General features: G+C 46.1%; 1 protein-coding gene across 1 annotated transcript in view; it reads left to right on the top strand.

The window, feature by feature from the left end:
- Positions 1-20145, top strand: part of WBSCR17 (Williams-Beuren syndrome chromosome region 17) — a 427482-nt gene that overhangs the window by 193667 nt on the left and 213670 nt on the right. The window contains exon 3 of the mRNA XM_018041001.1: positions 18378-18544. Within this exon, the coding sequence (XP_017896490.1) occupies positions 18378-18544 (167 nt within the window). The remainder of the gene's footprint in view (positions 1-18377; positions 18545-20145) is intronic.

Genomic DNA, 20145 nt, shown 5'->3' with positions numbered 1-20145 from the left:
ATCAGTGGAACAGTGGCATCAAAGTCCCTTGAGGCTCTTGTTGAACTATAGATTCCTGGGCTTAACTCCTAGTCAGTACCCTGTATTGACTAAACTAGAATCTCTGGAACCAGGGCTCAGAAATGTGTATTTCAAATAATACCTCAGAGGGTTCTCATTATCTCTGAAGTTTCAGAGTTACTGATACAGATGATAAAAAATATAAAGTCAGATTTGAAATAACTGCTGTTGGCCACAACACTGCAAACAGAAATTTGGGGGACTTTGGGTAACTCACACAGTATTTATGTGTCCCTTTGCGTTGTTCATTTATACATTCATTCAACAAGAACTTATTGCCACCAGTGACTTCTATCAGGATCTTTTGCTTCTTGATGTGAATTATAGCCATCGGATGCTTGGTAAATCAGAAAGAGAAAAACAAATATATTAAGTCGCATACATGGAATCTACAAAAATGGTAATTGAGGTGCCCGAATAGAGTTGCAGACAGTGAGAACAGACTTGTAGATTTGGAAGGAAAGGGGAGGGTGGGATGAATTGGGAAACTGAGACTGACATACATACACCACTATGTGTAAACTAGATAGCTATTGGGAAGCTGCTGTATAGCGCAGGGAGCTCAGGTCAGTGCTGTGTGGTGACCCGGATGGGTGGGATGGGTGGGGAAGGGAGGCTCAAGTGGGAAGGGGTATATAAGAGCCAGCTTAAGACTAAATATTAAAAGAACTGAGATCATGGCATCTGACCCCGTTACTGCATGGCAAATAGAATGGGAAAAGGTGGAAGTAGTGACAGAGTTCCTCTTCTTGGTCTCCAAAATCACTGCAGATGGGCGATTGCAGCCATGAAATCAGCAGACAGTTGCTTCTTGGCAGGAAAGCGATGACAAACCTAGACGAATGCTGAAAAGCAGAGACGTTACTCTGCCGACAAAGGTCTGTATAGTCAAGGCTATGGTCTTCCCAGTGGTCATGTACGATCGTGAGAGCTGGACTGTAACGGCAGAGCACCAGAAATTGATGCCTTCGAACTGTGGCGCTAGAGAAGACTCCTAAAGTCCCTTCGACAGCAAGATCGGACCAGTCAATCTTAAGGGAGAGCGACCCTGAATATTCCCTGGAAGGACTGATGCTGAAGCTGAAGCCCTCCAGTATTTTGGTCTTCTGATGCAAACAGATGACTCATTAGAAAAGTCCCTGATGCTGGGAAAGATTGAGGGCAGAAGGAGAAGAGGGCATCAGAGGAGGAGATGGCTGGATGGCATCACCGATGCAATGAACATGAACTTGGGCACACTCCTGGAGATGGTGAGGGACAGATAGGCCTGGTGTGCTACAGTTCATGCGGTCGCACAGAGTCGGACAGGACTGGGCTACTGAACAACAACATATAACTGATTCATGTTGTTGTACTTTAAGTTTAAAATAATCTCTCCATATATGTGTTTTACAGCTTTTTATTAAGAGGAACAAATGGCAATCCAATATCTGAGAGTGAAAAAAAAAAAAGCATTTTCAGCATCTGTCATTATAAACAGATCAGGCCAATTTCCTGTGTCTCGTCTGCCTGCTGTATTTAGAGTTATAAATGATGCTTCACAGCCATGCTCCTGGGAACTTGGAAAATGACTTTTCTGTCACAAACTGGTTCTTCCGTCTAGGTTCCTGCTTCAGAGAGTCATCTGAACCAGAAGTCACACTTCTTCCTTTTATTCGTGAGTCGTGAAGGTGAACATCATCTGGACTGGTCATCTTAATATCTGGATGATCAGATGAAATAATTTTTAAACAAAGGAGTTCAGTAAGAGTCCTTATAAAACAGCAAATGCATCAAGCTGTGTTTAGTCGATGTAATCTTCAGAACTGTGTGGGTTTTCATTATATTTGGTAGAGCAATGTGAAATTGCCAGTTTCAGCCAGAAATGGCAGTTTTATATGGGGCAACCTAAACCTTCAGTGTTTTCCAACTTGGCCCTGTGTATGATTTAGCTAGTGACTCCCCATTAATCCGAGTAGTCAGGTAACCACACTGTGCCTTTTTCTCCATTATGGATAAATTATTTACTTAGTGACAACTTGTCAGATTTTTTTAAAAGTTCTTCTTATGCACCAAAGGCTAAATGAATTATTTCACACTTGACTGGAAGACCTCAAATGGTTTCAGTGATATAAATAGAAATCAACCCAGGATTGGATTAGCATTAAAAAAAAATGGAGTTTTGCATTTTCACTGTGATTTGGGAGACTGCAAGCTTCATCCGTGTGCCTCTCATGGCAAGTTTCAGCACTTAAAACCCACTAACACCATTTTTCCAAGTCCTCAAATGGCCTCAAAGTTCCCTTCCCCTTTTCATGCTCTTTTCTGTTCCCTGTTGGCTCAAATGGTAAAGAATCTGCCTGCAATGCAGGAGACCCGGGATCAATCTCTGGGTCTGGAAGATCTCCTGGAGAAGGGAATGGAGTATTCTTGCCTGGAGAATTCCATGGACAGCGGGCTCCTCTGTGTCCATAGGGTCACAAAGAGTCGGACACAAGTGAGCAACTAACACTTTCTGTTCTTTCTCACTGTAATTCTTGGGAAGAATTCAGTTTAACAAACCGTGATTGCATTGTTACGATGGGGTAGACACAGAGCTGAGAGCTTGAAGAATGAAGAAATGAACAAGACATGCTACCTAAATGCAAGGGGTTTTTAATCTAGTATGAGAAGTGGGCGTGTGTGACTGTAATACTTGGCAGAATGAAATCGCCTTGACTTTGAGTTTCCATTGAGCCTTTACTTCAGTTGGGTAGATTGAATATCTCTGGCTGCAGGTTGCAAATCCTTTTGACTACAGCACAAACAATATATGTTATAAATAGCATTGCATCTTGACTGCAGATGAACTCAGAGAGAGAATGGGCAGAGAGGAACAGAAAAGGTTGAACAGTTTGTCCGGCCATTTGTTTATGAGATCGAACTGCACCCTAGTGCTGTGCACGGAAGAGGCAGCCTCTTTGCCTGTATGAGATGTTGCCTCCGTGACTGAAACACTTCTGGTGAGCGTGTCTGTGTGCAAACTCCCATTCTGCCCGTAAGCGTGTGTGTTCATGCTTAACTGATTCAACGACTCCGTTTCCCCAACATATTACACCAAATGTACTTAACAGCAATTAGAATGTTTGCCGCCCGCTGTGTGCACATCTCCCCAGAAAACAAAACTCTCCTAAATGGCAGGATAAGTAATTCTGAAGATTAAAGCCGGCGATTTGCAGAGTGCTTGGTTCGTTTGCTTCCTGCAAATATCAAGATTAACAAAGAAATTCACTGATCCCATTTCGCCTCCTTGGAGCTGGTGCATCAGCCTCAGGGAGTCCAGCACACATGGCTTTCCTTTCTGGCCAAGATGCTGATTTAGTGGCATTTCTCTTGGCAAAGGTGTCTCAAGAAAACAAATCAGTTTATGTATATTTTTAGAGGAAATACTCCACCCAACTCTTTTGCAGTGACAGCCTTCTCAATGGATTCTGAAGAAAGCATGGCCAGTTCATAGCCATTGAAAGGGCAACTCAGGTCCCAACTCAGAGAGTGTGCCCTGCCTGTGTGATGCTGACTGGTCCCAGCCACCCTGGACATACTTTCCTCCAGCTGTGAACACTTGCCCTTCAACCAGATGCTTCCATCTCTAACATTGTTAATTTACCCAAGAACCAATATTTATGGCATCTGGTCCCATCACTTCATGGCAGATAGATGGGAGAAAAAGTGGAAACAGTGACAGGTTTTATTTTCTTGGGCGCCAAAGTCTCTGTGGAGGGTGAGTGCAGCCACAAAATTAAAAGACGCTTGCTCCTTGGAAGAAAAGCTATGACCAACCTAGAGAGCATAGTGAAAAGCAGACACATCACTTTGCCGACAAATGTCCATGTAGTCAAAGCTATGGTTTTTCCAGTAGTCATGTATTGCTGTGAGAGCTGGATCATAAAGATTGCTAAGTGCTGAAGAATTGATGCTTTTGAATTGTGCTGCTGGGGAAGACTGTTGACAATCCCTTGGACAGCAAGGAGATCAAACCAGTCAATCCTAAAGGAAATCTATCCTGAATATTCATCGGAAGGTCTGCTGCTGAAGCTGAAGCACCAATACTTTGGCCAACTGGTGGGAAGAGCTGACTCGTTGGAAAGGACCCTGATGCTGGGAAAGATTAGAGGCAGGAGGAGAAGTGCGTGACAGAGGATGACATGGTTGAATAACATCATCAACTCAGTGGACATGAGTTTGAGCAAATTCTGGGAGCTAGTGGAGGACAGGGAAGCCTGGTGTGCTGCAGTCCATGGGGTCACAAAGAGTCGGACATAATTGAGCAACTGACCATCAAAAGGAAGTCAGATAAGGAAGACGAGTCTTTGGAGCCAGCCCCCTGCTTCAGGAAGGCTTCATATGTATCAGGACAGACGAGACTACTGAGAGGTGGCTTCCCTGGGGCTAGGGTCTTCCTTAGTCTTGACCTTTCGAGCCAGGCTGTCAGCCCCCTCTCATATACTGGCTGGTCCAGGCATTGAGCTTCCTATTGTGAACACTGGTTGCAAACTTTTGGCTCAATATACTGATCTCTTTACTCCTCAGATTTGGTGACCTACCGTCTCAATTCCTGGCATTTTGGACCTTTGTGCTCCTATACAGTTGTTGTTTTTTTTTTTTCTTTGCCAACTCTGTCTTGATGAAGTCTCTTGCTTCAGCCCTAAACCTCACAGGACTTGGTGGCCTCCATCAACATCCCACTGGAGCCTAAGTCAGCCCTGCTTCAGTGAGATGTTTATGTAGGGGGCGCATTCCCAGTGGAACACCATTTTGCCCAGTGGTGGCATTCCTATAAATATTCCTTGGGACCAATGTACAGACAGTTCGCTACATTGTTTTTTTCATTAGAACTCATGTGTAATTACTCATCACAGCAATTTTTAAACACCCACACAGACGCAGTCAGGGCATTAAGTGTCTTAGGAGGAGAAGAGTTGGATGTACAGACATTGATTTGGAAAATAAGTCATTACTTTGCCTGCTAGACCTTAGCATGCTTTCTGCCCATAGTCAGGCCTCCTGGCAAAAGGAGGAACAAGGTTCTTCAAGGGTGTAGGTGCACAGGACCAGAGGGACTGATTGCCTGGGGCTGAATGCTGAATGAAAATTCCTCTTTTTATTTTATTTATTTATTTAGCTGTGCCAGGCAGCATGTGGGATCTTAGTTCCCCAACCATGGATCAAACCTGCACCCACTGCATTGGAAGGCAAGAGTCTTAACCACTGGACGCCATGGAAGTCCCAAGATTCTTCTTTTTAAACCTGCTTCCCTGCGCCTTCCTTTCCTTTCACTCCCAGTCTTCTGGAAGGAAACATCTTGATTCAGTGGATCTCTCATCCCTTCCAGGACTCTGCATAGACCTTGGAGATATTGTGGGTTCTGCTCCAGACCCCTGCAAATAAAATCAATAACACAAAAAATCGAGTCACACAACTTTTTGGTTTCCCAGTCCATAGAAAAACTATACTTACAGTATACTGTAGTCTGTTCAGGCATTATGTCTAAAAAATGGACGTACCTTAATTAAAACTACTTTATTGCTGTAATACAAATGTCAGTCACCATCTGAGCCTTCAGTGAGCAATAGGTAACCTTTTTGCAACAGTTAACATCAAAGATCACTGATCACAGATCATCATAACAAGTATAATAATAGTGAAAAAGTTTGGAGTGTTGTGAGAATGACCAAAATGTGACACAGAGATGCAAAGTGAGCAAATGCAGTTGAAAACCCGCGCCAGTAGCCTTGTTGGACATGGAGATACTGATGGGCAGGGGAGCCTGGCGTGCTGCAGTCGATGGAGTCGCAAGGAGTCAGACATGACTTAGCAACTGAACAGCAACAGCGTATGTTGTTGTGTCGTTTCCTTGCTCAACAGTCCTTGATATCCTGGCCTCCCACTGCTCCCAGATCGCGTCTGAATTTTATCTTCTTTTTCTTTATTTTTGTTATTTTTTTCTTAAAGATGTTTTTGGCCTGGAGGCATGTGGAACATTGATTCCCAACCAGGGGTTGAACCTGCACCCTCTGCATTGGAAGGTAAAGCCTCAACCACTGGACTGCCAGGGAAGTCCCAGGTCTGAGTTTTATAAACCACCTTCAGTGTACGTGGCTGACTGCTGTTTCCTTTTCCTCACTGCCGTCACCCTCTGAAACCCCTGTTTCTATTTCCTGTCAGGGCACTATACATTTTCTCTCCTCTGTTTTTGCACACGCTACTCATGTGATTTTGCTTCAAGAGTTTCTCCCTTAGTCTTCTCTCTCTCTTCACAGGCCCTCACCTGGAAATTACCTCTTCATGCTTCATGGCCCAGATCAAATTTTATCTCCTCTGCGAACCCTTTCCTGGGTGGGCCCCCATCTATCTCCTTGCAGGCAGAACTAAACTCCCAGAGCATCCTGAAGAGACCTCCCTTGTGACATTTATCATCCCGTAATCATAATTATGATTTGCCTATCTTTCCGCCTTACAGAGCTATGAGCTTTAGGGAGCTAGGGAGGTCTAAAAAACTTTCTCTGTCTTCAACACGTTGCTGGTCCGTAATTGATGTTCAGTGTGAGCAAATGTCACAGTTAAGCTAATGTTTCCTGGTGATACAGATACACTTGTCCTTTGGTGTGTTAAAAATAAAGGAGCAGGCTTTTTGGGTGAATACATGATCCATGTTAAATCACGGGATAGGCTTTGCCTTCCATCTGTCATAAGCATTGAGATGTATTTGTACTGCTTAGTTTTCTAGGAGCTTTCTCTCTCCTGGATCTTGCTAGTGGGGCAAAATAAAAAAATGTTTGGAATGAAATAAAGTCACCATCCTCAGCCAGGTGGGCTGCTTCTACAGGGATCTGATGTGGCAACTTCAAACAGGCCAAGGAGGTACCCTGGAGGGGGCTCCGTTTCCTCTGCAATCTATGATTGTAGATTCTTATTTTGGGGGGAATAAGGCAAAAACCTTTTAATGTAATTTTTCTAACTTGTAACAACATTCAAATTAATGTTCACAATGATATAGTAGTACTCAGGTTTTTACAAACTATTTACACACAGGTTCCCCAGTGGCTCAGCAGGTAAAGAATCCGCCTGCCAGTTCAGGAGATGTGGGAGATGCAGGTTCGATCCCTGGGTCACAAAGATCCCCTGGAGGAGGGCAGGGCAACCTGCTCCAGTATTCTTGCTTGGAGCATCCTATGGACAGAGGAGCCAGGCATCTATAGGGTTGCAGAGTTGGACACGACTGAAGTTACTTAGCAAGCATGTGTTATTTACGCATGTCTGAGAGATGGTACAAGTGGCAGGAGGAATTCTACAGGATTTTGAGAAACCAATGGATTTGAGATTTAAAGAGAATTGAAGTCTTTTCAGGCCATTTTACTCCAGAGCAGAAGTACATCCTCAGGTTAAAAATTGGTCATCCACGGTATTAGACTGTTTTATAAATGGTTATTAACAGGTGAGACTGGAGGCTTGGAAACCTCAGTTGGATGGCTCAGTTTCCTTATATAATGCAAGGCTTGGGTTTCTATTCCTTGTGAAGCATTTATTCTCCTTGTAAACAGCAGTTCCCGTAACCTTAAGAAATTGGCATATATCTGGAGCTAACTGGGTTTTTATCAAGTGACAGTCATTTGATGTTTAAGTTTCTCATGCCTTTTCAAAGCCACATGTTGTCTAACAGAGGCAGGTCTGTGAGTGATTGACTTCATGTTTATTATACAAGGCCATTAAGAAATAGCTTCTGGATAGAGAAGAAGTTGGGAGGTCCATTTCAGCGGCAGGTATGCTTGTTGTCTAGAATGAATAACTTGGAGATCAGACCATGTCATCTTGCTCCCACACCTGCCTTTGAAAAGAGAATAGTTGTGATTTTGGTTTTGACTCAGAATTCTATTTCCAGTTGTCGTCTCAGAGGGCAAGCTGTGGGAGGGCGTGGGGGTGTTGATTGTTTAAGCCAATTGATGTCACACTCATGAAAAAAATCCAAGAGTATAGCCAAGCTTTGCTGTTCCCTTTAATTTTGCAATATGGTCCTGTCATCATACGTTAATGTAAATTGATGTGTTTTTCTGTGCTATACTTGCTCACTCTAAAAAAATAAGAACAGAAAATGTATAAAGAAGCCAGAAAAAATTATTGATAATTTCACCACCCAGAGGCAAAATGACATCTCATTATTGTTTTAATTTTAATTTCTCTTATTACTCTTGAGGGTCCACCTCTTATGTTTATTTGTTTCTTTTGTTCTCTAAATTGCACGTTCATGTTTTTTGTTTGTTTACCTAATTATGTGCTTTGGGTTTTCATTATCTTTTATTCTTTTGTAATTGCTGTAAATTTTTTTTGCAATTTGCTGTTGTCTTAATTTTATCATTTTTGATAATCAGGTTTGCAACTGTTGTCAAACTGTTGCTCCTTCAACCAGAGCATATATGGATGTTCATTTTCTTTCTTTCTTTTTTTTTGCTTTCCTTATATTTTGAGTTCTAAAGTTCACTGTTTTCTCTATCTAATGTTTATTCTTCAGTGTGTTTAGAGGAGTGTGTGTGCCCGTTCATTCAGACATGTCTGATTCTTTGCGACTCCATGGACTGTAGCCTAACGGGCTCCTCTGTTCGTCAAATTTTTCAGGCAAGAATACTGAAGTAGGTTGCCATTTCCCACTCCAGGGGATCTTCCCGACCCAGGGATCAAACCAGTGTGTCTTATGTCTCCTGCATTGGCAAGCAGATTTTTACCACTAGCACCACCTGGGAAGCCTATTTAGAGGGGGAACTCTTACAGTTTTCCTCTATAGAGAGAGAGTAGTCCTAACACATTTTTTGGAATGATTCTTCCCCTACCCTTTGGTCTGTGGTATGTTCTTGGCATAAATCCTCTAAGATGAGCTTTGTTTCTGGTCTTTAAGTTTCACTTGTCGGTCAACTTGTTATTGATTAAATTATATTAGCTTTGTATTGGATTTTAGCATCGTGTTTGTCTGAGGGTTTCCTAAATACCCTTTTCCCCTCAGCGGTTTTGTTATGTATTCTTATCTGTTTACTCTTTGAAGTTAGTATTGAAGTTACAGGTCAGGTGCTGTAATGGTTTTCATAGGAAGCTTTCAAAAAGTAACATTCATAGTGTTTAAGTTATAAAAGTAATATATGTTCGGTGTGGACAATGGAGACGGCAGTGAAATATACAAGAAGCAGATGCCATTAAAATTCCTCCACCCCAACACTCCTTGATAAGTCATCTCTTTTCGCAAAGGCTGAAACAAGGGGCTTTGCAGTCAGGTGGATCTGGGTTGAAAGCCTCACTCTGTCTACCACTCACTTGTCTTTCGGCCTGTGACTCTGAACCTCGGTTTTCCCATAAGCAAAATGGGAATGCCTATATGACTGGCTCACTGGGAAGAGTGACAAGATGATGATACTCTGCAAAGTGCTTGGCGCGGTGGGCAGCTGCATTGGCTGGGCTCACACACGCAGAACTGTGTGTCCCGTGCTGTTTGTCACTTAGCACCCAGCCTCCGTTCTCATCTGGGACCAGAGGGCCAGCCTGGTGCTTCCTAGGTGATGGCCAAGGGCATAAGACTCTCTTGAGGGTCATTCTTGGAGCTGGCATGAGCACTTCCCCTTGTCCTGCTAGTTGGAACAGGTCGTGGGGCTGAGCTCAGATTCAATGGGTGGAGACATAGACTTCGCCTCTTTAGTGAGAACAACTTCAGAATTAAGTGGCAAAGCACCTGACTACCCTGCGAGGTGAAGAATTGGGGGCATTCATACATTCTGCCCACAGTAGAAACGGGATCTGCTAAGCTGCTTTAGTGGTTCAGAGAGGGAGAAGGCATTTTCTGTCCATTAAGACAGGCACCTCAACATGCAGAAAAGCTCATGGCATCCGGTCCCATCACTTCATGGCAAATAGATGGGGAAAAAATGGAAACTGTGACAGACTTTATTTCCCTGGGCTCCAAAATCACTGAGGTCAGTGACTGCAGCCATGAAATTAAAAGATGCTTGGTCCTTGGAAGAAAAGCTATGACAAACCTAGACAATGTATTAAAAAGCAGAGACCACTTTGCTGACAAAGGTGCAAATTGTCAAAGCTATGGTTTTTCCAGTAGTCATGGATGAATGTGAGAGTTGGACCGTAAAGAAGGGTGAGCACTGAAGAATTTATGTACTTTGTTTCTGGAGAAGAGTCTCGAGACTCCCTTGGACAGCAAGGAGATCATACCAGTCAATCCTAAAGGACATCAACTCTAAATCTTCATTGCAAGGACTGATGCTAAAGCTGAAGCTCCAATACTTTGGCCACCTTATGCGAAGAGCTGACTCATTTGGAAAAGACCCTGATGCTGGGAAAGACTGAGGGCAAGAGGAGAAGGGGAGAACGGAAGATGAGATGGTTGGATGGCATCATCGACTCAGTGGACATGGGTTTGAGCAAACTCCGGGAGATAGTGAAGGACAGGGAAGCCTGGTGTGCTGCAGTCCATGGAGTTGCAAAGAGTTGGACATGACTGAGTGACTGAACAACAGCAACAGCAAAGACAGGCACGGCTGAATTAAGGCTAAGCTGAGACTGGAGGGGCTGATGTGTTGGATTTGACTCAGAACAAGGAGGGCTCATCCTTGAGGAAGACTTTATGGGTGGAAGTAACAATGATAAAAGTAACAACAGTAATACATTTAGGAATTTGGGATGAACAGATACACACTACTATGCATATATACATGTGTGCTCCGTCATGTCTGACTCTTGCGACCCCATGGACTGTAGCCCTCCAGGCTCCTCTGTCCATGGGATTTTCTCAGGCAAGAATACTGGAGTGGGTTGCCGTTTCCTCTTCCTCCTCCTCCTTCCTGACCCAGGGACTGAACTCACATCTCTTACATCTCCTATATATAAAGTAGATAAACAACAGGGACCGCCTTACAGCACAGGAAACTGTATTCAGTATCTTATAATAGCCTAAAATGGAAAAGAATCGGAAAAAGAATAGATATATAACTGAATCACTTTGCTGTACACCTGCAGCTAGTGTAACATTGTAAATCAACTAACTATACTTGGATTTCGCAAATGGTGGGGAGGAAGGGGAGTGACAGTAATGCCAAGGACAAGAGGGATGGCCCAGGTGCACGAGTAAACAGAAGTGTTTTCAGGGTTAGTGTCAGTAGAAAGATGGGCTTGACTGGCCAATTTGGCCTGAACAATTAAAAGGAAAAATGGAAAAATAGCTAGTTTGGTAATATGCTTCTCGTTGCTATGCTAAAATGACAGGGTGACAGCCTTTAGAATGAGACTGGCACTTTGTGTGAGGGGCTGGGCATGAGAGGGAGGGGACTGACTGAGAACAGGGTGCTGTATGGCCCTCAGTTTCTATGCAGAATCTTTTTGACCAAATTTTGGATCTGCTGGGCTTTGGAACACCGCTGTTTATTATTTCTAATCTGAGTATTTTGCAATGTATTTATGTCCCTTCTGCAGCACTTGGGGTGGTCCCCTCTCATTCCACTCCGCTTAGAAAGGTTATAGGATAAATACTAGGTATGAATGGCTTAGGCAGCATTTCCTGTGTCTTAGGGACTTCCTTAGCTGTGGCCTGAAACTGTCTGCATGAATTTACCCTTAATTGTTTTTAGAAATTCTCCTCCTGAGCCATTGCTTAACTGAACCTGAGGGATTTTCTTTTCTTTTTCTGTTCTCTTCAGCTGAAGACAGCGCAAGAAGCTACATCATACCCAAGCAGAAGCATCCAGCAAGTGGGGAACCTGAATGGTGCCCCTGCCCCGGCCCCATATGTGTGATTCCCCTTCCGTTTTAGGGAGTGCGGTGCTGCACAGCGCAGGGGACTATGATTGGAACTGAGGCTAAAAATGGTGAATGAACCCTTTTGACTTAAAAAAGAAAACTTTGGAAGTTAGAGACAAGTAGGGTTGGTATTTTTTTTTTTTTTTGGTTGGTTGATTTGTTTTTTGTCCATGTTGGTACTCTAGTCTGCTTGAAACTGGCATAGTGGTTGCAGTGCTGAGTCTCAAGAATTTTCTGGCTAAAGATGATTGCCTTGCCCTTGGAAAAGCAACTCTTTACAACTCAGAGAAAGAGACTTCCCAGGAAGCCATGGAGTCAGTAGGTATTCAGTCCAAAAATCAGAAGTGCTTTGGGGAATAGTCCAAAATAAATATTTGTAGAAACCAGGCTGGCAGGGGAGGCATAGAGCTTTGTTGACCCCATGGTGCTTGCAAACAGGGTGTGGGTCTGGCACTGGTCTTGACCAGGGCGGGGGGCTGCAACTCACAATGTCCTCTCTGCTCTGTGGCCTGGGTTCTTCCCCTCCCACTGTGCTCCTGTGGGAAGCCAGTGGGGCCCAGAAAAAACAAATCCCCCTTCACCCACAACATCCTGTATCTAATTTCTGGAGCTTTTCCTGGGGCTCCCTGGACCCTGAGGTAAGAACCCTTGCCGTACTTGGAACAGGCTGAGTCTTGATTCATGAAAATTGCCCCAATACAGTTGATAGGCAGGGTGCATGCAGACTCAAATGCTGAAGTGGGCAGTTCGTCTCGGAGAGTGCTCTGTGTGGGAAGTAAGTTAATGAGGTGTGCTGCTCCTTCCTGGATGAACTGAGCTCAAACAGAGAAAATTAAGCCACTCAGCAAAGTGTGCATTTTCCCTAATAATGAGAGATCCAAAAGAGGGGCCTCATACATCTCATTTATTCAGCCCCTTATCTTGTTTTGCAAGGTTTGCTGTTACTAAAAATGATATCCCTCTTTCCTAGGAGTATAGGCAGGGCTTGATGAGGAGGGAAGAAGGAAAGAGAATTTGGGCCTGGGTAATGCACTTGACCCCAGCAGCCTTCAGAATTTGAGCTCAGATTAGTCAGTCAAGGGAGAAGCTGTGTTCAGGATCCTATCCTTTTTAAGTGTGGAGGTGCCATCACCGATGTTCTAATTGCAAGAGGAGATAAATGATACCTTTGATCATAAGAGGAGTGGAGGGAATATATTGGGAAGACAGGAGGGTTTTTATCTGTTCATTCACTAACTGTTTATCTACCAACTATTTTGCTGGGCTCTGGGCAAACAGAAAAGGAAGAAGATCCCCTGGAGAAGACCCCCTGGCCACCCTGCAATGGTGGAGGACAGAGATGAAGAGTGACAGGATGACAGAGGGCAGAGGGAGAGAAAGGGACAAAGGAGAGGGCCCTGACATGCTGCTGGGAGTCTGGGAGAGCTGCCTGGAGCTGGGCTGAGGGAAGAGGGCAGGCTAGGCAGGAGGAAGGGCACTTTAGGCAGAGAGAAAGGTATGCGAACTGAGAGGCAGCATTTCTGTTTCTGGGAAATACAAATATTAATCCTCCCAGGGAGGAGATGAACCTGGAGAGGTGAGCCGGGGGTCTGAACTTAGATGTCATGCAAAGACGTTTGAAGCTAATTCCAAAAGCTACAGAGAGCCAAAGAGATAGTGGAAATATGAGTAGTAGGATTTCATTAGCATCTTAGATCGTTCTGCTAGTGGGGTGGATAGAATGGGGTTGAGGTGCAGATAGACAAGCTGGAGGCTGGGGACCAGTTAGGTGGCCTTGAGTGTCATTCAGGAGAGACTGATGATGAATAGAGGGGTAGAAGTAGAAATAGGGATGGAGGGGAGCGTCATAAAGAGATCCTAAAGATGGCAGAATCTTTAGGGCTTGACATGTTGAACGTGCTGTGATTTTGACTTGACTCCCAAAGAGAAAGAGTGGTACCTCTCAATGAAGACAGGGAGGTACAGAGAGAGCAGGTGTCAGTTTTAGGAAGGCTGTATTTGGGGTGCTGATGAGACATCCAAGTGGAGAAGCCCAGTGGGAAACAGAAGCTTGAAGCATCTAGAGATGTGGGTTTGAAAGTTGATGGCATCAGGGTTGGAGTCATAGGCTGGGATGAGGTCACCCAGGAAGGGTTGATCAAGTGAGACTAGCAGAGAGTGGAAGATGGAGCCTTTAGGAATTTTAGAATTTGGAGTATTAGCAGAAAAGAGCAACCTTTAACATGAACAGGTGGCCAGGGCAGATCCTCCAGTGGAGGAAAAAGCAGAGATGGGGATGAAAATGGCAAGGGTGCCAGGATCCAGGGGTAAATACTGTTTCTGGAAGGGGAGAGGCAACCGTGTTTAACCGTGTTAAACACTGCGGAGAGGATCATCAGCTGGGGTGAAGCTGGGAAATCTCCATTGACTCTGGCCACCTAGCTGTCACTGGAAATTAACAAGAGCAGTTTTAGCAGAATAGGATACCTAGGAGTTAAATAACGGTGGGATGGGGGATGAATGACAGATAAAGGAGAGAGCCGAAGAGGGCAGATGATGGGGATTAAGGCAGCGGGGCAAGGGAGTTTATGGATGAAAATGGGAAAGACTTGGGTCCCTTCTTTGAGAAGAAGAAGTCAGTGAAGGGAGAGTGAAGCTAGAGGAGAGAGAATAATGGATGGAGCAGGGCGTTTGGAGGGGAGGAGGCTGGAGAATCCACAGCGTGGATGAGGGGGTTACCTCTGACCTCCTGAGCCTGTTTCCTTCAAGGCTGAGTTCAGAGGTTGATAGGTTTGTAGGTGGTGAGGGGAATCAGGGAAGTGCTTCTCACATTTCCACGTGGTGTGCAGAAACCACTTGCAGAACTTGGTCAGGATCTCTGAGCCAGTGGTTCTAGGTGGGCCGAAAACGTGCGTTTCTTTCTTTCTTTAACTTTTTATTTTGTATTGGGATATAGCTGATTAACAATGTTGTAATAGTTTCAGGTGGACAGTGAAGAGATTCAACCATACATATACACATATCTGTTCTCCCCCAAACCTCCCTCCCATCCAGGCTGCCCCATAAGTTTGAGCAGAGTTCACTGTGCTCTACAGTAGCTGTTCAAAAATGTGCATTTCTATCAGGCTGCCCAGGAATGCTGCTGCTGTTACAGGCCTGCGACTGCACTTGGAAATCCCTGCTGGTGGCCTGATTCCCTCTGTGGGGTAGGAGGGACCTGCAAGAGGGAGATTGCCTGGAGGGAAGGGAAGAAAGTGGAAAGTAGGGATGGGACGGGGATCGGGGAATTGAGAGTTCTGACCTGCCTTGAAGGGTGCAGGGCAGCGACCAGGGCCCTGGGGGACTAGGGACCTTGGATGTGTCTTGTCACCACGGCCGTGATGGGCCTGCTTCCTCCGCTCCTGTGTGTGCAAAGGAGAGGAAAGTCAGATGAACAATTGGTTTGCAGCTGGGGTTCTTCCAGGCTGGTGAGAAAGCAAGCCAGGGGAGTGGGTGGAGGATGAAGGCAGGGGTGAAGGGACGTGCGTAGATTTTAGCTGAGCAAGAGTGCGAGCAGAGCTGATACAGAGCGACAACGGAGTGGCCCAGGCCCGGGCGGTCTCATCGAGGTCAAAGAGTGGGTGCTTGAGGGGGACACGGTGGGGAGAACTGGAAGGCAAGGAGGTTGTGGCTGTTGGAGGTGGAGACAGCCTTGGTGCAGCGGCTCTGGACAGTGAGAGGCCGTGGAGTTTTGAGATAATTCCACTGCCCAACAAGGGGAGTCCTTCTGGTCATCTCTCGTCACGCGCCAGAGGCTCCCTTTCTGTGCTGAGGTGGTGTCTGAGGCTGTGACAGGAAGGAGAGATTGGAAAGACAGGATTCTAATGAGACATGACACCTCAATTTGGTGTAAACTTTTTTTTCCAAACCACCATAGGGCAGTGTATCAGTGAGGATCCTCCAGAGAAATAGAACTAATAAGATATCTATTTGTCTGCCTGTCTACCTACCTATTTTTCCATCCATCCATCCATCCATCCATCCATCCATCTGTCCGTCCACTCTCTAGATCAGGCAGGCTGGTCTTTCCATTGGTGGGTACATTGCATTTTCCCAGGGCTCTCAAAGCCTGAGTTCACCTAATCCTTAGAAGGACCTTAGCCAGGCACCCAGAGCTAATTACAGTGAGGCTAATGTGGACAGTTTCAGACATGAAGAAGCGTGAGCTGTGTGGCCAGGGTGACAGGTTCAGCCTGTGGCAGAGAGCTTTTTACTGCTGAGATGCCCCCACAATTTACTGAATGGCCACCTTGACCATGAAGGGGCAAGATCGGGGTCCCCGTTTCCCAGAGAGTCCCAGGAGTCCTGCTCAGCAGAGGGAATTGCCTGTTCCAGCCGAGAGGCTTAACCCACAACTCAGCCTCAGTGGCAGCCTGATCCCATTGCCTGTAGCCAGAGAAGATGCTGCTGTTGGTACGATGCCATCTGGCCTCTTTGCTTCTTCATTTCCAGGGCCAGAATCTGTTAAAAGCCCAAGAAACCAGGCCCAGGAGTGCATGCTCAGAGTAGGTGGGTGTGTACGGTGGGGGTGCTCGCGTGTATGGTGAGGAACGGCCTGGGAGGAAGCAGCCGCCAGCCTGCCCGCTCAGGATGGCTGCCGGCCACATCGAGGGGGCTCCGAGGGACCTTCTGGGATGTGCCCCCTCCCCCGGATCAGCACACAGTAAATGGGATGATTCTTACCAACAGCCCGTGAGCCTGTCAATAACCATTCTAATCTCCTCGGCAGCCCCCAGAAGTGAATTTACAGCGTCGTGGTAAAAATGAGGCTGCGTGATCAATGGATCCCTGGACAGTCTCCTCCAGGAGACACAAATGTACTTTGTAACAAAACTTTATTTTCTTCTGAAAATTGCCTACATGATTAATATGGCCCGACACATCCCAAGCTGTTCGGCATAAAAAACAGCTGTATTTCCTGCTCCCTCTTCAGTACTGCTTCCCTCTCACTCCATCCCTTCATCTTGTCCTCTTTGTTTTGCTTTGGAACATATTGTCTCATACATTGTACAGTCTCACACATGGAGGAAGAGGATGTGTTTGAAATGCACTAGCTCTGTCTTCCATTCTGCTCTGTTTCCACTTGGTATTTCAAAGTGGCTCAAACTAGACATAAAACCAAATTCCCCAGTGCTCCAGGGAGAGAGCACCGGCGCTTCCATCATTGAGCCATGCAGAGCCGGATCCCAGGGTACCAGTGTCCTCTCTTACATCATCAGGCGCCTCCAGGGGGGCCCAGGCTCTACACCCCTGAGTCCAGCCTGGATGAAGAACATTCTTCTCTTGAACCCCCGGGGTTCCCAGCTGGTGCTAGTGGTGAAGAAACCATCTGCCAACGTGGGAGACATAAGAGATGCAGGTTCACTCCCTGGATCAGGAAGATTCCCTGGAGGAGGGCATGGCAACCCACTCTAGTATTCTTGCCTGCAGAATCCCATGGACAGAGGAGCCTGGCAGGCTATAGTCCATAGGGTCACAAAACAGCTGGACACGACTGAAGTGACTTAGTGCACCCCTGAAGGCCTGTCTTCAGAGATGGGGAAGTTGCTGGATGTTAGAAGGGAGGACCTTTTAGATCCCATATCTGTACCCCAGGCAGATTCTAGGAACGCTTGCAAGAAGAGTTAGAGTGTGTCAGGCAGGACTGTCATAGTGGATAGAAGATTTTTGTTAGTTTCACGTCTTATTTTTTTATTGTTTATTTATTTTATTAATTTCATGTTTCATGTCTCTTCCCAGTGTGTAAGCTCCATGAGAGTAGAGGTCTCCTGTCTAGTGCTGGGCACTTAGTAGGTCCAAGAGATGCCTTAGTTTGGGTTCTCCCACAAACCGACTGTGAAACAAAGACTTGAGACACATTAGTTTCTTTGGGCAGGGGAAAGAGCACCACTAAGGGGGAGGAGAACTGAGAAGGGAAGGCATCCCCCAAAGTGGGTGTTATGAAAGTTGTGAATGATGGAGAGTAATCCCACGGGGGAAAAGCTCTAGGGGCCCCTGTAAAACCCACTCCTCAGAGTCAACCAGCTCAAGGGCTGAGGCAGCTGGGGGTATTTATACCTCACTTCCCAGCCACCTCTGGATGAGAACTATGGTGGTGTGTGTGTACATCCATCAGTCACGTCCAACTCATTGCAACCCCATGGACTGTAGCCCGCCAGGCTCCTCTGTCCATAGGATTCTCCAGGTAAGAATACTCAGAATAGGTGGGTGTGTGTATACTGAAATGAGACCAGGTGGTACATGTCTGGGTATGGCCTCCAGCCTCATGCTTCCTATGGGGTGGTAAATTTGGGAGACGTGAAGCTGGTTTTCTTAACTGTCTCCACCTTAGGGTTTTTTCCTCAGTTCTTAGCCAAGAGAGGCCAAGAGGGAACCAACGATTCTTGGCCTGGGAGAACATGTACCAGGACCCAGCTGGGATCCTTACCGCCTGCAGCCACAATGCCTCTGCCTTTCTCCTTCCACTGACTCTGCTCTTCCCTGCTCTCTTCCTTCAGGTGTAAGGAGCTGAAGTACTCCAAGGAGCTGCCCCAGATATCCATCATATTTATCTTCGTGAACGAGGCCCTGTCGGTGATCCTGCGCTCAGTTCACAGCGCAGTCAACCACACGCCGACCCACCTGCTGAAGGAAATCATCCTAGTGGATGACAACAGTGACGAAGGTATGGGGGCTGCCAGCCTGCGTGCCATTTTTTGAAAAGATGCAAGGACACAACGCACAATGTCAACGAGGGGATGTGCCCTTATTTCATTCCATCCTGAGCCCAAGTGTCTTTGTCTCCTGTCTCTGGGGCATAGCTGTGGAATGGGGGCTGTTTGGGAGGAATTAATTCAAGCAAACCTCCAGGGCAGGGGTCTCCCAGTCCCCCCAGGCTGCACAGCAGGAGGTGAGTCGCAGGCCAGCTCATGAGCAAAGGTTCATCTGTATTTACAGCCGCTCCCCATCGCTCACATTACTGCATGAGTTCCACCTCCTGTCAGATCAGCGGCGGCATTAGATTCTCATAGTAGCGCCAGCCCTACTGTGAATTGCACAGGCGAGGGATATAGGTTGCATGCCCCTTATGAGAATCATCTGGAAACTATACCCATCTCCACGGAAAAATTGTCTCCCACGAAATCTATCCCTGCTGCCAAAATGGTTGGGGACCACTGCTCTAGGGCTCCTAAGAATGAGTAACTGGTTATGTGTCTGGACGAATTCCCCTCCTCGTATTACCTAAAGTAGATGACATGGAAGAGCTGAATTCCTCTGCAGTCCCCCCCACCCCGTCTCCCTTGTCCTTTTCTGAGAGGCAGAAGAGAAAGGAAAGTTCTGTCCTGTGATGGGAACTGTTCATCATATGTCAGAATTTCCTTCTGTGCCACTGTGCCCAAAATGACTGTCGGTAGAAGTGCACCATGTTTGCAGATCTTTTCGCGTTCACTTCTGCTAGGAATAATGGCTCAATTAAAAAATAGAAAACAAGCAAATATTGGAGAGCAATAACAAAATGCCTTTGAAGTCCTTGGAGATGGAGGTCTGGTGTCAAGGTGGTTTTAGAGGGCTTGCTTTGGCTAACTGTGCCTTTGTTTTGCCTCTCCGCCTACAAAACTCACTGCAGGGAGAAACCCACACGAGCTGAGGACCCCAAAGGAAGGCAGCCAGTGTGCATGCTTCAGGCCAGGGAGGTTTATCTTCTGAGAAGTGGAAGGATTAGGGGCAAACTGAACTCCTTGCTTTCGTTGTGATCAGTAGATTACCCTGTGCTCCTGGGTCAGGAGAGGGTGAAGTAAAGGCCGGACGGTGTCATGGATCCTGTTGGGAACCTGATTATCTTCAGGAGCTCCGAGGAGTCTATCACATTTCGTCAGCCCAGGAGTTGAAGTCCCCTTGCCCCTTCTGAACCTGTTGACTGTTTCCAGGGAAGGGTTTGATTAGGTCTGGACCCAGTAATGCACCCTCAGGGCATCACCATCTTCTGGGCCTCCAGAGTTTGAGGGCTAATGAGTCATTTGCTGGATTTTTCATATCCTTATTTCCCTCCCTTTTTCTCTGGCCATTTCATGATCTATTTTCTTCTAAAACTGACCTTGAGAGTCTTCTTGGGAGAAGGCGGTTCTTTCAGTTCCCTGAAGCCTCCTAAGTCGCGGCTCCACTGGCATTCTCTGCAGCCTCTCAGCTTGCACCTGCAGACCTCTGGCTTCAGACGTACTTACCAACTCTCTGCAAGGAATCCTGGCTCATACTTCCACTCCATTTGCTGGCTAGTCCCACTTACTC

The sequence above is a fragment of the Capra hircus genome, chromosome 25 (assembly GCF_001704415.2).
Source record: "Capra hircus breed San Clemente chromosome 25, ASM170441v1, whole genome shotgun sequence".
Classification (NCBI taxonomy): domain Eukaryota; kingdom Metazoa; phylum Chordata; class Mammalia; order Artiodactyla; family Bovidae; genus Capra; species Capra hircus.
The sequence above is the reverse complement of the archived record's forward strand: the minus strand, read 5'-3'. Positions and strand labels throughout refer to the sequence as shown.